We start from the raw sequence: 21,891 nt of genomic DNA, 5'->3' as shown, positions 1-21,891 counted from the left end.
ATTAAGGATCTAAGAATCACATATTTTAAAACAAAAGGCTTAACAACTTGTGATAATCTGAATTAACTAAAGATACAATAATATAATAAATTTAACATTTATTAATATATAATAATATAAAAAAAATAAGTGCAGGCCTTTGTAATATATCCGATCCAACTGATCATCACCTTCAAAATAATTAAGTGTGAAAATCATTAGAATACGATCATGTTGTTTTATTTGAGAGCTACTCTACATTAAATCAATTAAATCTAACAACTTCACATGTCATTTTTGTTAGGAAAAATTCTATAAACAAGAAAGTTTAAGAGATGGGGATCTACTGCTTCAAGACAATAGACGAAAGTGAATCTATCTCTTAAACGATTATTGCCACCCTTCCTTTGCAATTGGGTTTAATTGACAAAACGTTTTTGGGATACAAACTGTCTTGGATTAAGAGTGTGTATTGCAACCAAACTCTTACTGAATAAAGAGAAGAACAACCAGCAATCTATATACAACTGTTGGTTCTTGCATTCCCTATATAGGAATTGTAGTGAAGAGACATGTCTCTTCATTGGTGTCTTTTTACCAAGCAGTTTATACCAAGCAGTTGTAATAGTTCAAAAATAACTACTCAACAGTTATCATGTTTGAAAATTAAAAGGAATTAAAAAAAAACTGAATATTGTTGAAATAAACTCCAACAATCCCCCACTTATTTCAAAAATATGCGTTGTTACCTTGTTATAAGTTATCACTTAAGTAGAAGTACCTTTAGAGTTTGAACTTCTACGTAGTGATCCATCCTTAAAGTTAAGTCGGTTGGATAGTGGACTTAATGTCTTTGAACTATCGAACTTTATGACATAACCGAAGGGTGTACACATAACAACATATAGTGCTCAGTTATTCTTTTCAGCCACGCGATAAAGGCCATGCGTGTTATCCCAAATTCATAAGTGCTCTAGGTAGTTCATGGAACCCTGACAAAAGCGGCATCACTTTACACTTATATAGGTGAATTCTTCTAGGTGCTCCAGTAGTTTTTTTTTTTAAAACACCTTTTATGAGAACTCATTAAGAGTTGAACTCAACCTTTCCAAGTTCATTACAGGACTAGCATAGTGCTAAAGACAATCACTCTTAGGACTTGTTTTTCCCTTTGAACCTAAAAATGATAGAACCAAGTTTAGGTAGGGTTGCCATCCTTTAATGATTCATTGTAATGGTTTCAATCCCATCTCAACACATGTCTTACGAATCAGATCCTTATTAAGGCCTTTAGTAAACGAATCTGCGAAGTTCGTGCAAGACCGTACATAGGTAACCGTAACAATATTTTCTTCCAATAATTATCTCACGGTTTGATGTCGAAGACTAATATGTCTTGATTTTCCATTATAAGACTTGCTATACACTCTTGATAACGTTGCTTGACTATCACAGTGTATAGAAATAGGAGGTAAGGGACTTTGCCACATTGGCAAGTCAATCATCAAATTTCTCAACCATTCGGCTTCCTTACATGCAGCACCAAGTGCCACTAACTCAGACTCCATTGTTGAGTGAGTGATACATGTTTGCTTTCTTGATGCCCAAGAAATAGCTGCTCCACCAAGAGTGAATAACCAACTACTTGTGGATTTTGAACCTTCATCCATGCTATTCCAATTTGCATCACTATACCCTTCAATTATTGAAGGACTTCCAATATAATGTAATCCATAGTCCTTGGTTAACTTTAAATAACCCAACACATTGGAAATTGCTTTTCAATGTTCTAAACCTGGACAACTTGTGTATCGACTTAATTTACCCACAGCAGAAGCTATATCAGGCCTTGTACAATGCATGGCATACATTAAGCTCCCAATGACTCGAGAATACTCAGGTTGTGACACACATATTCCTTTGTCATATCCAAGTTTTAGACTAGGATTAAACAGAATTCTTGAAATCTTGTCACACAAATGACTAAATTTAACCAATAATTTCTCAATATAATGACTTTGAGACATCACATATGCATTATCTAATATATGTATCTTAATACCGAGAATAAAATTTGCAATACCCAAATCCTTCATGTCAAAATGTGATGCTAAGAATGTCTTTGTTGATTTAATTAATTCCTCATTTTTACCAAAAATAAGCATATCATCAACATATAAGCAAATAATGATCTTCTCATTACCAATTTCTTTAGTATAAATGCATTTATCGGCCTCATTTAATTTAAAACCATTTGATAATATTACACTATCAAAACGTTCATGCCATTGTTTTGGTGCTTGTTTTAAGCCATATAATGATTTTATCAACTTGCACACCTTCCTCTCTTGACCGGGTATAATGAAACCTTCGGGTTGTTTCATGTATACCTCTTCATCCAAAAATCCATTCAAGAACGCTGTTTTCACATCCATTTGATGAATTCTAGGTCAAAAATAGAAGCCAAGGATATTAGCATCCTTATTGATGAAATCCTTGCTACTGGAGCATAAGTATCAAAATAATCAATTCCTTTGGATTGTCTAAACCCTTTGGCAACAAGTCTTGCCTTATATTTGTCAATGGATCCATCGGGCTTTAATTTCCTTCGAAAAATCCATTTACAACCAATAGGTTTAGATCCAGGTGGTAAATCTACTAATCTCCAAGTATCATTAGACATTATTGATAACATTTCTTCATCAATAGCTTCCTTCCAAAAAACAGAATCTCTTGATTTCAATGCTTCTTCATAAGTTGATGGCTCATTTTCCATGGTAAAACAAACATCATGTTCATGCAAAATAAGTTTAGAACTACCCTCTACTAAATAAGTCATAAAATCTGGACCAAAACTTTTCTCTTTTCTAATTCTTTTAGACTTTCGAATCTCAATTTCTTCTTCATTTAAAGGATTACCATTTTCTCTAGGAACTTGTTCCTTAGAAGAACTTGATTCTAGAGATCTTGAATCCTTAAAGAAAATATCTTCAAAAAATTCAGCATCCCTAGATTCAATAATAACGTTATTTTCCAAGTCTAAAAACCGATATGCTTTGCTATTTATTGCATATCCATCAAAAGCACATTTAGTTGTCCTTGGTCCCAACTTAGCCCGTTTTAAATCAAGTAACCTTACATAAGCTAAACACCCCCATAATTTAAAATATGTCAAATTCGGTTTTCTTTTAAACCATAATTCATATGAGGACATCTTATTTTTCTTAGAAGGTATTCTATTTAAAATATACGTAGCACAGTGGAGTGCTTCACCCCAAAGATTATAAGGCAAACCAGAATGATCAATCATTGCATTAACCATGTCCATTAAAGTTCGATTCTTCCTTTCGGCAACACCATTCTGTTGTGGTGTGTAAGGAGCTGTACATTGGTGTATGATTCCATTGCTTTCGTAATAATCATCAAACTCAGTACTAAAGTACTCCCCTCCTCTATCACTTCTCAAAATTTTGATTTTGGATCCAAGGAGGTTCTCAACTTCTGCTTTATACACCTTGAACTTTGCTAATGCTTCATCTTTGGTTTGAATTAGATAAACATAGGTGAACTTTGATAAATCATCTATGAAAGTAATGAAATATCTCTTACCACCCCTTGTAATTTTATTATGCAAATCACATATATCCGAATGCACCAATTCTAATAAATCATTTGATGCTCTATTGATATTAGGAAATGGTTTTCTTGTTAATTTCGTTTTAACACATATTTCACATTTTTCTTTATCATTCATTAAACTTGTTGGAAGCATTCCTAGTTTAACCAAGCGATCAAGAGAATTATAATTAACATGACCTAATCTAGCATGCCATAATTTAAATGACTCAACAATATAAATAGAAATATTTTCATTCACTAAATTGAGTTTGAACATGCCATTTTCAGCAAAGCCTTTGCCTACGAACATCCCTTTCTTTGATAATATAAACTTGTCAGACTCAAATACAAGTTTGTAGCCATGCTTATTCAACAAACCACCGGACACCAGATTCTTGCGGATTTCTGGTGCATGAAAAACATCCAAGAGAGTGACTTTCTTGCCAGAAGTAAAATTCAGTTCAATTGTGCCTTTTCCAGCAACTTTTGTGGTGGAGGAATTGCCCATATAGAGCTCGATCTCATCTCCAACTTTCTCATAATTTTTGAACAGCTTTTGATCACCACATATGTGACGGGTTGGACCCGTATCCACCCACCAAGCAGCAACATCAGACACTACATTTGCTTCCATTATGACAGCAACAAGATTTTCTACAACCAGATTTGCTTGGTTGTCTTTTTCTTTGTCTTGCTTCTTCTTAAGGCGACATTCACGAATGGAATGCCCCTTTTTCTTGCAAAAATGACAAGCACCCTTTTTCTTTTTCGATGGACCTTTCTCTTTGTTAGAAGAATCATCACGAGGTCTCTTGCCCTTTTTGTTGTCTGTTTCAACAACATGGACAGCCTTGTTATTTTCTACAAGATCTTCTTGCTTGTCACGCCGCCTTGACTCTTCTTCAACTCGAAGTTGCCTTTTTAGGGCATCAAGAATGATATTATCACCCTTCCTTTTGAGAGTTTTATGGTAATCATTCTATTTAGGTGGTAACTTGGCAATAATTGCCCCAACTTGAAGTTTTTCATCAACAGGAATGCCCTCAGCAATTAATTGATTCACAATTAATTGCAAGTCATGAACTTGATCCAAAATAACCTTATTATCAGTCATCTTAAAATCAAAATAGTTACTTACAAGATAACTTTTGTTGCCAAAATCTTCAGTCTTGTATTGTTCGTCCAATGCCTCCCAGATATCCTTTGTTGATTTTAACGTTGAATACATATCGAACAAAGAATCTGTCAGACTGTTGAGAATAGTTCCTCGACAAGTATAGTTATCCTCCTCCCATTTTTTCTTTGCATCGATCTGATCTTGTGTAGCTTTCTCTGCAGGGACTGTGGGACAGGTTGTTTCCAACACATATCGGACCTTTAATGTGGTAAGGAGAAAATCAATCTTCTCTTGCCAACGTTTGTAATTATTTCCATCAAAGCGATCAAGTTTGGACAAATCTTGGGGCATCACATTTAGAGATGTAATACCAGTGATCAATGGATTCATAGAAGATGAAGAAGCCATCATCAATAATCGTTTAAGAATTGTTAGGAAAAATTCTACAAACAAGAAAGTTTAAGAGATGGGGATCTACTGCTTCAAAACAATAGGCGAAAGTGAATCTATCTCTTAAACGATTATTGCCACCCTTCCTTTGCAATTGGGTTTAATTGACAAAACTTTTTGGGATACAAACTGTCTTGGATTAAGAGTGTGTATTGCAACCAAACTCTTACTGAATAAAGAGAAGAACAGCCAGCAATCAATATACAACTATTGGTTCTTGCATTCCTTATATAGGAATTGCAGTGAAGAGACATGTCTCTTCATTGGTGTCTTTTTACCAAGTAGTTTATAACAAGCAATTGCAATAGTTCAAAAATAACTACTCAACAGTTATCATGTTTGAAAATTAAAGGGAATTAAAAAAAAACTGAATATTGTTGAATTAAACTCCAACAATTTTTACCTTCAAGATCATGTTCAATACTTATATCTTCTAAACTCATATCATTGTCGTTACCTACAGTACATATTATCAAATTCTAAAGATTTCAATATTACTATTGAATATTTAGTTATTAAATTGGAATATAAATACAAACATCATTGAAGTAAATTTTTGGATATGCATATTATATTGATGACATCATACTTTCAGCATCACCAACTTCATTGACCTTAGATATATGAACATCATTCAATTCATCTACATACAATCATAAATATATTAACATAAAATTTATTTCATTTTCAAATATAATTTTTGGGAATTTTTTTTGCAAAATAAATAAAGTTAATTATGCTATTTTGTCAATATAAGCGGTCTTTCGAGTTTGTTTTTACGAACACCCAATTGTGGATGAATAATTTTCATATAACCTATCAAACTGCATAATCATCTGTGCACTGAATAATATATTATTAATGTTATTTATTTTCTCTTATGACACGTCTATCTAATCTTATAGAAATTAGATCAATTTATATATAAAAAAACCCAAAAACTTATTTTATATAAAATAAAAATTGGAGTGATTATCCTAAATAAAACAAGATTATTTAATTACATAGGAAGATCACAAAACAACTGTTATTTTCAAAGACAACAATTAAGATTCACTTGTCCAAAAAAAAATAAAGGAATTTTAGCATTTATATAGTGCTAATTTTAAACGAATAACATATATACGCACACATATATATAATTTAACTTTTTTTAAAAAAAATAATTAACTTTTTTTTTTCAAAGACAACACTTCTATTACACACACACACATATCATATATATATATATATATATATATATATATATATGTATGTATATAAGATTCACTTTTTTCCAACAAAAACACTCATATATATATATATATTATTAAATGCAGAAATTCTTCTATGTAGACCAAAAGTGTGAACTAACTTTGTGGATTTGGTTTTCAATCATAAATGTGGTGGGTCACATAATAAATTTGTGGCCCCACTTATGTTGTGCTTTATTACAACCATTGGATCTTGGTCCATAAAATTGGTTTACGCTTTTTGCTCCACATAAGAGAATTTTTGTATTAAATGAAGTATAAAATTCAAGTTGAATTAACATTAATAAGAATTAAAATTAATAAGAATCAAATACGATAAAGGATTAAAATTTCATGTTTGAATTTTATTATTTTTATCATGTAGACTTTAAATATATTTTATCAAAATTTAAAATTATTGAATTTAATATAATAATTTTCAATAACTTATAAATCAAAGCAAAAAAATGTAAAAAAAATATTTTGAATAAAGTTATAAAGTGCTAAAAAAATTATTAAATAAAATTTAAATTCAATGATTAAGTGCTATAATTCGTAACTAAATTAAATTTTAAAATTAATATTATATTTGATTACTTTGCTTATATATCAAAGAAATTAAATTTGACGTAATATATTTAATTCCAATTAAAAAGTAGTTATGAGTTGTTTGGATATGATTTGAACTCTTCAATATAAATATTTAAAGAATAATGCTTGAGCCCCCTAAAAAGTAACCCCAAAATACCCCCATTTAATGTGGAGTGTTGGATGTGAAGTGGGCCCTACATGTATTTTTTAATTAATGGATATTTTAATGCCACATAGGTTTGAGGGACTTTTGGGGGTGATATTTTGGGGACTCTAGCATTGTCCATATTTAAAATACTTTATTGACTAATATTTAAAATTTTATCAACTAATTTGCTAATAAAATTTGAATTTTCTTATTTTAAATTCTAACCATCTATCCTTTATATATTTTTATTAATTTCATTCAATTTCTAAAAGTAAAAAAAATGTGTCAAAAAGATAATCATAAAGTTTGTTAAATGTAGAACTTCAAAAAATAATTATAATTATTATTTTGTAAAATTTTCAAAAAATTCAGTTTAATCAAAATTATAATCAAATAGTGATAAAGTGATAAAGATAATAACAAAAAATATGATTAAGGATTAAAAGTTTAAATACAATTAGTATAATTATTCATCTAAGTGAGTAAAAATAATTATTTATTTTTTATAATTAATTTAGAAAAAATAATAAGCAAATTCTACTATATTCACAGGAGAAATGACATTTTTTTAAAAAAATTGAGTATAATCTGAATTTACTATTTGAGATATTATTTACTAGAGATTTTGATTTGTCCATTGAACTATCGCGGATCATAAGACCATCTTGATAAGCAAAGGTAGGTTGTGAGAAAAATCTGATCAAAACGTGAACAAACTACATGCATTTAAATATATTTTTTAAGACTAAAAGGATAATAAAAACTTAAATATGTGTATGTTAGGATGAAGATGATGAAAATTTTAAATTTGAATGTGGTTATTATTACCATGTAGAGTTTTAAGACATTTTATCATAGTTTGAAATTGTTAAATTTAATATAATAATTTTCAGTAACTTATAAATCAACGCACAAAGAATTTAAAGAAATATTTTGAAGACATACACCAAATAATGAAAATGATTTCTTTATGCATTTATGTTTTCAATAGTTAGTGCTAATTAAATTATTGAATAAAGTTTTAAATTAATTGATTAAGTGCAATAATTCATAACAAAATTATATTTCAAAATTAATATTAGATTAGATAACTTTCCATACATATCAAAGAAATTTATTTGACTTATTATATATAATTCTAATTAAAAAGTGTTTGTGAGTTGTTTGGATATGATTTGAACTCTTCATTATCAATATTTAGAACACTTTAGTAACTAATATTTAAAACTTTATTAACTAAATTGCTAATTTAATTTGAATTTCATATTTTAAATTCTAAAAATCTAACATTTATATTTTTTTATTAATTTTATTCAATTTATAAAAGTAAAATAGAAGATGAAAAAGTTATTAAATTATGATTTATCATACTACACTTATCAAAAATTTTATCTGAATTTAATTTTCAGAAAAGGTGATAAAATTATTTATAGTGATAAATATAATCATAAAGGTTTTTATACGTAGATTTTTCAAAAATGATTGTTACGATTATATTTACAATATTGTGAAATTTTCTAAAATTTCATATTGATTAAAATTATATTCAAATAGTGATAAATGGATAAGGATAATAACTAAAATTATAGTTAAGGATTATATTTTCAAATACAATTAGTATCTTTATTAAATTAATACGATTATTAAATAATTACGTGATTATTTACATAGTTATAAAAGATAATTATAGATGATTGTTAGAGGTTTGATAAAACGGTTGCATTTAATTAATTATGAAAAAAATCATATTTATTTATTATTATGGCCAAACAACTAAGACATGATAAAAAAATTCAAATACTTTTACAGTTCGTCTAAGGTCATCTTAATTTAATATTATTCATTTATGATTTTCATGGAGATATAGATAGTCATATTAATTTAAATTGTGATCAAAAAATCATTAAATTACTAACTTCTTATTTAAATAATGAAAAAAGACAATCAAACTATTTATTTAGCTTCTTTGAAACTACCAATAATTTTTAACCAATTAAGAGTGACTTGGTGGTCTATTAGTTAGTGCTATTAATCTTCTTCATTATCTGCTAATATCAAATATTAGCAAATACATATTGATTGATTTTGTAGCTTATAAATAAGGTTTCATGTAATAGTTTTAAAATAGAAAAATAGTATTGCATATTTAGCCTTGTAAATTAATTTTCATGCAACTTTATTGCACAACTACAACCTTATCCCTAGAATTATAATTATTGTAGTATTTTTTTTCCACAACCTCGATGAGAGTCAATAAAAAAAGCAATGTCTCCCAATCATTAAAATTATTGTTGTTCTAACTGTTTAAGAAATTAGTTGCATCTAATTGGTTTAAAATACAAATAATAAAATTTATTTTAGAGTACGTCTTACAAATGCTAGGTAGAAATATTAATTTTGTTAATATTTATTGCATTAGGAATAAAAAAATCATAGAGAGTGTCATATTTAAAAACATCAAATAAAAAAAATTAAAAATTAAGTTCAACATTATCAAACCAAACAACTAAATAATTTTAGTTTCGTAGTCTTCTTTGGGGAGCTACGTACCATCTGTCTCATCAGAAAATGAATTCTGAAACATTAAAATATATTTATAAGTAAGGAGCTTGAAAAATAAATTACATGTAGTGACAATCATTATTTTAATAGTTATGAATTACCTTGTTCATGTCATTGAGTTCTTCAATATCTCACTGACTTCTTCAATTGTAGATTTGAATTTCTATTGTTGTAACCAACTATAAAATTGGTCATAACGTAACTATAACATTCAATCAATATATCCTTGAACCTTCCAAGTAAAGATGTTTTTATAGAGGCATGAATTCTTCCATCCTATTAAGAATAACCAAATCAAATATAAAAAATGATTATTAATTTGTAATAAAAAAATGGACAAAGAATACCTTTTCATCCATAAGAATCAGGTCAATTGTGTTTGTTTGATCAGGCCTCATAAATGTTTGGAACCATCCATAACCGTATAATGCGAACCTTCAATTTTCAATCATACCTATCATGGGTAATGGCATCAATATTGTCAAACGTTTGGGCCATTCTTAGCATATAATAGATAAGAAATGAAAGAAAATAGAGACAATGAGGAGAGGTTTGATGAATATGTCAACCTCACAATTTATAAACAATATTTTCATATTCAAAATTCAAAAGATAATATTTTCATAATATTTTAAAATTTAAATTGAAATTTTTATTTAAAATGCAATATTATCTATGCATGAAAAAAAAAACATCACAAAAAAAAACTTTATCAAATGTAACTAACTATTCAACATATTTATGATTTGATTATTCTACATAGATATCAAAGAAATTTGATAAATTTTACTCAGTTGATAATTATTAATAAAAATGTAATTATTAAAAATTATCTATATCATTAAATCGAAAACATAAATGGACTTTAGTTGACATTAAAAAACTTTATGAGTTGATTATATATCAAAGAAATTTGATTTTAATCAAAAAGAAGTTGTGAGTTGTTTAGATATGATTTGAACTCTTCAATATCAATATTAATTATTTTATTCAATAATATTTAAAATTTCATAAAGCTTATAAAATTATTATTATATTGTGACATTTTCGGAATTTTCATATTAATTAAAATTATGTTCAAATATGGATAGAGTGATAAGGATAAAAATTTTAAATATAATTTAGGATAAATTTTAAAAATATATTTTTGTTGGTTTATATTATGTACGAATGGAATTGAACTAACAAAAATTTTCAAAAAATTTATCTAAATTTCAAAAACTTTATGAGTTGATTAGATATCAAAGAAATTTGATTTTAATTAAAAAGAAGTTGTTTTTAGTTTGAATATGATTTGAACTCTTCAATAACAATTTAAATTTTGAAAAAGGTGATAAAATTATCTATAAGGATAAAGATAATCATAAAAGTTGTTGTGTAGAATTTTTTTTTAAAAAAATAACTATTTTAATTAAGGATTAAAATATGATTAACTAAGCATTATAATAACTAAACACGTGAATTAAAAAGTTGGAAGTTTGGGAGGGAAAAAAAATGGGAAGATGTCTTCTACTTTTATATATATATATATATAGATATAGAGAGGGATTCTCAAGTGCGGGATCCCACACTTTATTTAAAGTGCGGGATCCATCTAACACCATTCATGCGTGGACCCCATCACGTGTGGGGACCACACTTACACATAATGAATGGTGTTAGATGGATCCCTTATTTTAAATAAAGTGAGGGATCCCTCACTTGAGAATTTTCATAGATATAGATATGTAGATATATAGAGATGTCAAATGGCACATTCAAGAGCCAAACCGAAAATATATATACGTGTGCGCGTGCGCGCTATGTAGATATATGTATATACATGTAGATATATATATGTGTGATATGTATATACATGCAGAACATATATACACACACGTATACGCATGCAGAACATATACACACACATAACATATATATATACACATATACATGCAAAACATTGACCGGGTGTCCGGTCGGGCTTCGGGCCTGACCCAGCCCTAAAAATGGAGTCCAGACCTGCCTAAGGCATCGGGTAGGGCTTTGATTGCCTGCGGGTTAAATGGTGACCTCTACTTACCAATAAGTTGGATGGCCCAGATTTCTTTAGTCCAAGCCACTTAGCCACCAAACCTAAGAGAGTTTGTAAAAGCCCGCCTCTCTCTACCAGACTTTGTTCATTTTGGGTTAGCCCATATTAACCTGCACGACTTCGTCTTCCTAGGCCTAGTGCCAGCCCAAACTAGTTTGTGTCCAGAAAAAATATTTGTTACTGGTTTCGAAGTTTGACCTATTGCATTTTGTACTTCACATCTTCCCTTGGGTGATATGGGACAAGAGAGACTTAGCCCCACCGCCACTCGATAGCTCGTCCAGCATCACCAAACTTGATACTATAGAGACTTGTGGCCCCACCCACTTAAGCTGGGTGCTAAAGACTCCCCTATTATGGGCCCACGTCCCCGTGTGGCCCACATGCCCACAGATGCTCATGGATGCCCACACCTTAAACCCTAGGGTCTCAGCTCCAATACCATCTGCAACAGTCTGACCCTTTGCATTAGTAACACTTTGTCAACTTTGGGTCAGTCTATACTGGTCCACACAACTTTATCTTCCTAGGCCCAGCACTAGGGGTGTCCATTCGGTTTTCGGTTCGGTTTTTAACCGAAATCAAAATGTCTGAATTGATTCGGTTATGATATTTTTGAATCCATAACCGGACTATATATGTTTGGATAACCAAATTGAAATAACCGTCATTTTCAGATCGGATCATACTCTGCCCTTTCTCCATCTTTAAATTTGACTTTGCCCTTTCTTTATCTTTACTTACCAATTCGAACGTACTCTCTGAAACAGACCTTCTAATTTGATATAATTTGTAGATTCAAGATTTGTAATGAGCAAAGGGATAGAGACGATGACAGGCCTACTAACGTGTATGTTTGCATATCCCACATCGTAAAAACAAAAAAGAAAAACAGTAGGAAACACTTTAAAGCTACAACTCAACCTCCAATAACTCAAACTATTAATTTTTAATATATGTGGGTTGCTATAATAAGTTTATTAAAACATGATTTTTGGGCTTAAGTTTGATTTTTGGGCTTTAGTTTGATTTTTGGTTTTTTTTCCCGATTATATCTGAAACCGAATCCAAACAAATCGAAATTGAAACTTGATACTATTGAAGCTTGTGATCCATCCACACGAATCGGGTGTTATAAAAATTAAGGCCCATGAAGGCATGGACTACTAACATAAATATTTAAATTATGTTTGGTTGTCGTAGGAAATGGTAATGGTAATTGGAATATGAATGGTAATAGGAATAAGAATGGGAATGACAATTACAATAATTTGTTTGGTTGCATTAGGAATAGTAATAGTAATAATTGATTACATGTCTGGTATGCACAAAGTTTTAATGAAATATTTATTTATCAAAATATCGTTACGAGTTTATCTTTTCATAAACGAAAAAACATATTTGGGGTCATTATTGTACAATATAAGACCTTAAAACAACGCCGATAAAAGGATATGATAGTAAAAAATTATTAGTTAATCGTTCTCATGGGAATATTATTGCAGATAAATTTTAATATATTATTATAAAATATACAAATATATTATTACAAATAAATTTTAATATATACTAACCAGAACAAAATCACAACAAATACTACATAATAGATAGTGCGGATAAAATTGGTGTAGATATACAAAATTAGTTTAATGTAGAATTGTGTTTGTACGATTCACAACTTCGATGTTCAAATTTTGAGTCTCGATTTGACCTCTAAAATGTTCGAATCTCCAAAAATATGTTAGATACAATTCTGTGGGTCTTAAAATTTTCTTTCAAACCCCACGAGAAGCGTGTCAATAAAACTTCAAATGAGTGAGTTATGAATGTCGGGTCACATTGGTGTCAAAAAAAGATAATTGATTGTTGAAACAATGGTTGAGGGTAATTTGGTCAATAAAAAATATATTTTGAAGTGTTTATTCTTAATGGAATATATCTTATCTACTTATGAATCTTATGGGTTGAAAAAATTTGGGTGGACCTATTGAAATAAAAATTCATTTTGAGGGTCCTATTGTTAATTAACTCAAAATAAAAATAAATAAAAGACCTCCATTGTCTATCGAACTTTGTACATAATGTTTCAAAACTCCTACATATTATCTAGAAGGTATGAATCTTGTATATATATATATATATATATATATAGAAACGTCAACATTGGAGTATAAAAGCTAAAACGCCGCCCACAATATCACCACAAAAACAATTCACAAAGCTTGTATCAATCAAATCGCGCATTTTTAAAAGCTGATTAGCTGCAAGTCGGGCGAGGTCGTCGGGTTTTGAAAGTTGTTGGGTGGTCACCAAACTACAATGTCACGGCATTTTTAGTCATATAATAATTTTCATATGTTGAATTCTCACAAAACCCACTAAATCCCACAACCTCTCTGTATATATACACACACACACACATATATATATATATATATGTTGAATTCTCTCTCATATTAATTTGTAAAACCAAATATCCCACAAGCTAAATATTTTTTCATAATTGGCACTATTTCTCTCTTTCACTCATGCATTTGTCTAAATTAAAAAATTATCCGCAAACAAACACCAACCTTTGTGGGTTCTATTTGTCTACTTAACCCTCAACAGCAAGAATCTTCTTTCTCTCAATCTCCCTTAAAATACCATCCCCTTCACCTAAAACCAAACCATAATAATGCATTAAATTTTGCAAAAAACCCATTTTTCCTGTGACACCTCTCCTACATTTCACCTTCCAAAATCCCTTAATTAATCACTTACAATCCACACATATATTTCTACAATTTATATGCTTGTATAAATAGGCTATACCCATTTGATCAGCTTTATCTCCCTGTTTGTGTACATTGAGAAAAATTCTCTCCCACCCTTCAAGCAAAGCGGCTTTCACTTTTTTATTCTCTCTCCTTCTGCACTTTTTTTTCTTTTCCTTTTGGCTTCTGGGTTTCTGTGCCTTCATTGAGATCTGCTACAAAAATGGGTTTTTCTCAAGGGACTACTTGCACTGACTCTAGAGAGCCAATATATTTTCCGGCAACTGCCATATACACTTCTTCGCCCTGTGTACACGTTGATCACTTTAGTGAAAACGATGATGAGGTCAAAATGAAACCCCTTTTGAGAAGAATGGTTTTTGAGTTTGGCTTTGGCTGTATTCGTCCTTCCCGTCTCAAGAATCGGAGGGACAGTGATGATAACGAGCACAATGTTGACAACAAGAATTGTGACAACAATTTGGAGCACAACAAGGCGTGGCTGCTGGCAGAGTCAGGTGGGTGCGGTGGTGCTGAGCTTGGCAATGGTGATCCCCAATCGATGCACTCATCTTTCAGGTTCACTCTCTGCTCTCAGGTTGAGCTTGAGTCCTTAAACATGAATCCAAACACTGTTGCTACTGTATTGATGGTTAATTTGGACGGTGGATTGAATGAAGACAAAGCAAGAGAACTCAAGTGGCGCAGAATTGAGTCTTTGGAGAGGAGCATTTCTCCAGTGGCCAATTCTTTAGTCAGATTCAGCTATGATGAAATTCTTGCAGCTACTCGTAATTTCTGCAAAGGTACTTAAATGGGTTTTCTTTTATCCTCTCTGAAAGTTTCAATTTTGCTTTGCAGTTTATGATTGTAACTGAATTTGTTGAAATGGGTAGGAAGAGTTTTGGGGAGAGGAGCTTTGAGCTTTGTGTTTAGGGGAAGAATTGGATTCTTGAGGACCACCGTGGCTATTAAGCGGTTGGATAAGGAAGACAAAGAATCTCCAAAGGCTTTCTGCAGAGAATTGATGATTGCCAGTTCTCTTTACAACCCAAATATTGTGCCGCTTATGGGTTTTTGCATTGAGCCTGAGGAAGGCTTGTTTTTGGTCTACAAATATGTCTCTGGCGGAAGCTTAGAGCACCATTTGCATGGTATGTCTGGTTTGTTATCTTTAATTTGATTTGGATATTAGGGAATTATGGTGATTTGTGAAATACCCATTTGCAGAGAAGAAGAGGGGAGTAAAGGGTAGATCAACACTTCCTTGGTCAGTAAGATATAATGTTGCCATGGGAATTGCACAGGGAATTTCTTATTTACACAATGGGACAGAGAGATGTGTTGTTCATAGAGACATTAAGCCCTCAAACATACTTCTATCTTCCAAGAAAATACCTAAGGTGATTAAATATGCATCGTATACTACTATCTTTTATTTCAAGATTGAAGAAGAGCAATTCAGTCTCAAATTTATTTGTTACTAAAGTGTTTCAGTATTGATGGTGTTTGCAGTTATGTGATTTTGGTTTAGCTATGTGGACATCTGCACCTTCAGTTCCTTTCCTTTGCAAAACTGTGAAGGGCACATTTGGGTATGGTTAGCAAACCAACAATTTTTTCTGTTTAGTTTGTTTGCAAAAAAAGGGCTCTATTAACTGAATTTGCATCTGAATGTACAGTTATTTGGCTCCTGAGTATTTCCAACATGGGAAAGTTTCTGATAAAACCGATGTTTATGCTTTCGGGGTGGTCCTACTGGAACTGATAACCGGACGGAAACCAATTGAGGCTAGAATGCCTCCAGGAGAAGAGAATCTAGTCCTATGGGTAGGTTTTTGAACTTAATTCTTTATGACTAACATTTGGTTGTATTGACTTTGGGATGGCTGGATAAATGGTTCCCTATCAGCTTTATTAATTACTTGATGGTCTTCTTGTTACCCGATCTTGAAGGCAAGAATAGTCAAACAGACTGAATACTAGATCAGTGAACAGTTTTACTGGATAAAATTTTCTGCCTTCCATAGCAGCATGAACTGCAGAATATAACTTTTTATGCATTTGAAATTCCCTGCATTCTAGATTTTGCTGTTATCATTGCTTTTAAATTCCTGGAGAAAGGATTTCATGTTGTGCTGCCATGACAGCAGCATTACCAGTTTTGATATATGTGCGATGGCACTGATTATTTGTTTAAGAGAACACAAAAAGGGAAGGTTTCTTGGGAAATGCCCTCCGTAGTCATGTTTAGGGATGATGCAAGTGCAATTGTTTCTTGTATAAAAGTAAAGCGCAATGGAGTAAATCTGATTCATGCATGAATTTTATTTGCGTATTCATAACTATTTGCTTGTAGTGTGTCCAAGTTAGAGTTTCTCGACTCCTGCGAGCTTTCTCTCCATTTTAATAGCTATGTTCTGAAATATATTGTTGTGGGGGAAATCAACTTCATGCCTACTCTGCTGTTGGTAGCTAAAATAACTAGGGACTAAAGCATTCCTTAATGGGCTCCAATTTCTTCTGCAGGCAAAACCCCTATTGCATAAAGGAAAAGGAGCAATTGAAGAGCTGCTTGATCCCCGGCTAAAATGCAAGACGAGACATTCAACCCAAATAGCCCGGATGATCCAAGCCGCAGCTGCATGCATAAATAGCGAAGAATCTCGGAGGCCTGGCATTGATGAAATTATTGCCATACTAAGAGGTGAAGAGGAACCCATTTTGTCTGGTAGGAAGAAATCCAACTTTTCAGGTCTTATTGATTGCTACCCTCAATTACAACAGCAAACAAAGAGCGAGATGAACAGTCACTTAGCTTTGGCCATGCTAGGAGTTTCAGAGTTTGAGGATGATGATCACCTTTACTGTAGGTGAAACATCAAATAACATCTAACCTCATTGTTTTTCCTGTTTTTCTCTCCTTTTTAGTGTGTTGCTTGCTTGAATATATAAAGTCTTAGGATCTAGAATTGAAAGGAGTGTGGAAACTGTAAATAGGATCATGACTCTCTCTGTCTGATGGAGCGGATATTCTATAATTGCCATTTAACTTTCCCTAATCTCATAGTTGTTAGGGAAAATGTGTCAATAGGGTTTTTTTTTTTTTCATTTCAAGCTTGGAAATTCCAAATTCATGGAGTTGTATAAATTGAAAAAAACCTGGGCTTGATATATTTCTATTTGCTTTTGTTCACATAGCATGAAAAGAAAGAAAATACAATCAAGACGACTCTTCCTCAGAAGACCTCATATGATATCAAATATGGCAACTTTAAAAGACAATAAGGAAACACTTTTACAAGCAAAAAAGCAAATCTACCATAAGATATCTTCAGTTGCATCACGATCAAAATTTGCCTCACACAGATTGATAGATGTTATCAAAATATCTTGGCAACATCTTTCATGAGGCCACTGTTTGCCTTGGCAAACTCTGTGAATTCCTCAAAAGAAATGTAGCCATCGCCATCCGTATCGATCTCTGCCATCATTCGTGTAATCTCCTCCGGCGTGACTGAGCCGAGTGTCTTCAAGCAGTCTCCGAGCTCTGCTGCAGAGATCTTGCCATCGCCATTCAAGTCGAAACGCTTGAATATGCGCTCGCGCTCTGCCTTTGCCTGTTCATCAGCCATTTTTGTGTATCTCTGGTGCTTGAATTTCTTCTTTCTGGTTGGATTTTGGATTTGTGAAGGACTTGTTCTTAAAGAGATGGATAGTGAATGGTGTAAGGCCATCCTTCAAAGTAGGAAACAAATGCTTTAGGACCGGATCATCGGGTTGTTTTAACCAAACAAATTAAGGTCAATAGGAAATTACACTCTATGTATTTTTCATAAGTAGTGGTTGAACAATTTATGGGAAAATTGGCTAATCTGGTGATCTCATAACATAAAAATGAGTGTCTACAAAGGAGATGGATAACTTATGCATAATGAATATATTTATTTTTTTACGACGAGAATCTTTGGACCGTATAAATTTTGAATACTTGGATTGTTCCGCTCTTTTCAGGTACCTTGATAAGTAACCATTACCTTGACAAGTAGCATGGTTTAAATATGAAGAGTCGAACTCGAATCCCCTGTTCATAAACAACCCGAATCAAGTAGCATGGTCTAAATGTGAAGAGCCGAACTCGAATCCCCCATTCATAAACAACTCGGTTGCAATTGAATATTAAGAGGACTAAATAAACATCTCAAACTATCAATTTACCAGCTAAAAATATTTATTTAGGTGTATAACATGACCTTATGCATCCTTGTATACGCCAGTTTGCGTATGGCTCTAAATATCAACCCTCGTTATTCAAATGTTGCGTTTGGTATGCGAGATGAGTTGGGGGATTGGACTGGACTCTCATGTACTAAAATAGTCTAATGTTTGGTGCATTTCAATAGTAGGATAAAAATAATTCTTAAGCTTACCTTCTTTTTTTTTTTGACGAGAAATCATCTGTGTTTGACTTATATAAATTCCGGATACTTGGGATCATCCCACTTTTTTTAAGTACCTGATAAATTGCACGGTATTGTGAAAAGTTGAACTTGGGTCCCCAACTATAAGAATCCATTCCCAACCAACTCGGCCACATTGGGTTGGTTCACTAAATTACATAATAGTCCAATTTCAATAAATAATAATCTCACCTTTAAAGGTAGGACTAGAAGGTATTATTATTGTTATTATGATATAATTCAACGATATGTTAGATTTGAAAATTCTCTTTTTCTTTCACCAACGCAAAATAACTTTAATCCACCCAAATATTGTTATATTCAATCCTTTCGGAAATTCCATTCTAGTCCAATCCGGCATATCAAAAGAAAAAGAAAAACACAAAAGAATATGCAAGTGCCGATGTAGGACCATCGTTACAGCAAAAGAAACGAGGCACAGATCCCATTTTCCCCTTTGGCAAAAGATAAAAGGAAAAGGGGCAGTCCTTAACCCATGGTAATGATGGGTTCGGAACAGCTTCTTTTACATTTGCACCAAGTGAAAGGTTCAATTATACTCATCTCAAGATTAAGAATACAATCCCATGATTCATTAAAAAATTAAAGAAGTTTCAGAAATTCATCACATGGGTTAATTAGTAATATTTCTCTCATATCAAACTTTTATTCCAATAGTTCACTCTAATTTTTTTAAGCCATAAGGTTCTATTGGCTATCTTCTACGCTGGACAAAAGATGCCAGAATTCCGGCTATTGGAAATAGGAGTGTTTGGGTTATGGATGATGTGTGTTTACGTGTGCTAAGGCTTACTGTCACTCCAAAGATTTTGATTAGGGATTGCATAAAATCTGACCTCTTCACCAAACGAACTGTGTGCAATGAGAACACAAGATTACTGGCTTGAGGTTGCCTTTCGGGGAAAAAAAACTTAAAATTCGCACTGTAGCAACCTAGAAAAATAGAAGATAGAAAACTATCACCAGAATGAAAGAACTTCTACTTGAAAGGAAATGAAAAACAACACATAACTGGAATGCATCAGGAATTTCATTAAAAGGGAACACATCCTGGGATGTATTAGGGCATGCTTAATTTACAAGCTAAATCAACATAGCCGCGGAGGCTTGGAAGTAAAGGACAAATCTAAGACTAGTTAGTTGGAGCCATGCTGATTGAAAAGATAATTGATCAGAGTCATTGCCTAAGAAAACAATAAAGATTTGAAGATGCAGAGTCAATATTTGACGCGGGGTGTTGATAGACTTCTCTTCCTTTTCCTTTTATAGTACTTGTGGTGATTATGGTGACACCTCTTCTCCTATTTTCTTGGTATTTCTTTTACACATTCTATCGTGGATAATCATGGGAAACCACCTTCTTGTTGCTTGCTTGCGGGATTGAGTTAGTGGCCTTCATAACATTTACCTTCTCCTGTAAATGAGGATGATGGAAACATCTCTCCTATCATGCTCTTTCGTCAGAGTGGTCGTTGGTGTTCTAAAAGGCTGTGGCATCTCCCACTTTTCTGGTTTGCAGGCTTCATACTTGAAATCATGGAAACATGACTAACAGTCTCCATCTGGGTAGTGATCTTGTATATTGATTGTGGGAAGAACTCTTCTCCTTCGAAGTGCAGGATGAACGTGGCTTTGACTGCTCAGTGTCGTGTTTGAGTTGGAAAAATGTTTGAGAAAATTCAAGGGTGTAGGGCTAACAAACACCGATTTCTCATGGACTTCTGATTTGCAAATTATATTCATATAATTGTACATCCATTTACATGAAATCTTGCATTGTTTAGAGTCATTTTGGAATTAATTCTGCCTAAAGAGTGTTTAATTGTGTAATTCAGGTGCAAGGGCGAATATGGAAGAAAAGGAGCAAATTGGAAAGAAAGAGCCAAGAAGTGGAGTCAGAGAGAAAATCCGATCGATCGACCTTATGGTCCGATCGATCGGACACCATTGAAGCTTAATCAGACAGAGGAGAATTCCGATCGATCGGCCAGAATCGCAAAAGGATTCTGAAGTTGTGCAAAATGCCCGATCTCGCTCTAAACTCAAAGGGTCCCATTAAAAATGACACAGACTTATTCGAAAGAACTACTGGAGGGTTGTGAAGGGTATAAAAGCTTAGATTTTTAGGGTTTTAAGGACTTTTCACTTTTGGAGCAAAACCAAGGGTTTTGAGAACTTCTCTACAGCAGCCATTGGCGCAAGCGCAAGGGGGTTAAGGGGTTTTCCTTCTTTTCTTCTTTGATATTGTATTTAATGTTTGCTATTTTGGATCTTGTGCTGTATTCCTTAGTTATGAGGAACTAATCCTCTAACTAAGGGTCCTAATGGAACCCTTCTTTGAAGATTAAATGAAATTGGTTTATTGTTCTTGAATCTCTTTTTATGTTGTTGATTTTCTGTGGATATGCTTATTGCTTTCAAATGCTTGATCACCATTTGAATGATTTCTAGTCTAGGTTGAGACCGGAAGGATAAACCTAGGGTTGCAAGAATCCGTAGAAAATATAGGTTGTATGAACCATAGGAATATAGGTTCATGACTTATGCAATCATTAATTGATTTCCATTATGCTTAAGGGATTTTTGATATGAAACCGAATGTTAGGAATAACAGGGATTCTATTGAAAATACTTTCAGTGTATCTAGGAATAGAACATTGGATAGTTTGGGAAATCGATTGTCAACAACTAAATTGAGAAGTGAGAATTAATGAACCAATGGAGTTTAGTCGGATAAGAAGTGGTAACATTAGGAGCCTTAGTGTTTACTTTGCTTGAAAACAAAATTTCTGGTTTGTTGCTTTGTTAATCATTCAATTTGTTATTTACGTAGTACCCTTTTAAATTACTTGTTTAGCATTAGGTAAAACTAAATCAACAATT

The 21,891-nt window shown here is 32.2% G+C and overlaps 2 protein-coding genes across 2 annotated transcripts; one reads left to right on the top strand and one right to left on the bottom strand.

Annotated features, from left to right (window-relative positions):
• The first annotated feature begins 14,388 nt into the window (after nucleotides 1-14,388).
• Nucleotides 14,389-17,583, top strand: LOC120011855 (probable serine/threonine-protein kinase PBL7). The gene is made up of 6 exons (XM_038862996.1): nucleotides 14,389-15,333; nucleotides 15,424-15,681; nucleotides 15,758-15,930; nucleotides 16,043-16,122; nucleotides 16,210-16,357; nucleotides 17,057-17,583. The coding sequence occupies exons 1-6, from the start codon at nucleotides 14,751-14,753 to the stop codon at nucleotides 17,402-17,404; spliced, it is 1,590 nt and encodes a 529-aa protein (XP_038718924.1). The 5' UTR covers nucleotides 14,389-14,750; the 3' UTR covers nucleotides 17,405-17,583.
• A 178-nt stretch (nucleotides 17,584-17,761) lies between these two features.
• LOC120011856 (polcalcin Syr v 3-like) lies at nucleotides 17,762-18,304 on the bottom strand. Its single transcript, XM_038862998.1, has one exon. The coding sequence runs from the start codon at nucleotides 18,262-18,264 to the stop codon at nucleotides 17,911-17,913; it is 354 nt and encodes a 117-aa protein (XP_038718926.1). The 5' UTR covers nucleotides 18,265-18,304; the 3' UTR covers nucleotides 17,762-17,910.
• Between the last annotated feature and the right edge of the window lie 3,587 nt (nucleotides 18,305-21,891).

This window comes from Tripterygium wilfordii, chromosome 13 (genome assembly GCF_013401445.1).
Source record: "Tripterygium wilfordii isolate XIE 37 chromosome 13, ASM1340144v1, whole genome shotgun sequence".
Taxonomy (NCBI): Eukaryota; Viridiplantae; Streptophyta; class Magnoliopsida; order Celastrales; family Celastraceae; genus Tripterygium; species Tripterygium wilfordii.
This window is presented reverse-complemented; position numbering and strand designations above follow the sequence as displayed.

Bases quoted from the DNA above. Each gene is read 5' to 3' on its own strand.
- LOC120011855 (XM_038862996.1), top strand. From the start codon at position 14,751: ATGGGTTTTTCTCAAGGGACTACTTGCACTGACTCTAGAGAGCCAATA. The intron at 16,123-16,209 runs GTATGGTTAGCA...CTGAATGTACAG, and splicing joins ACTGTGAAGGGCACATTTGG to TTATTTGGCTCCTGAGTATT. The intron at 16,358-17,056 runs GTAGGTTTTTGA...TTTCTTCTGCAG, and splicing joins AAGAGAATCTAGTCCTATGG to GCAAAACCCCTATTGCATAA.
- LOC120011856 (XM_038862998.1), bottom strand. From the start codon at position 18,264: ATGGCCTTACACCATTCACTATCCATCTCTTTAAGAACAAGTCCTTCA.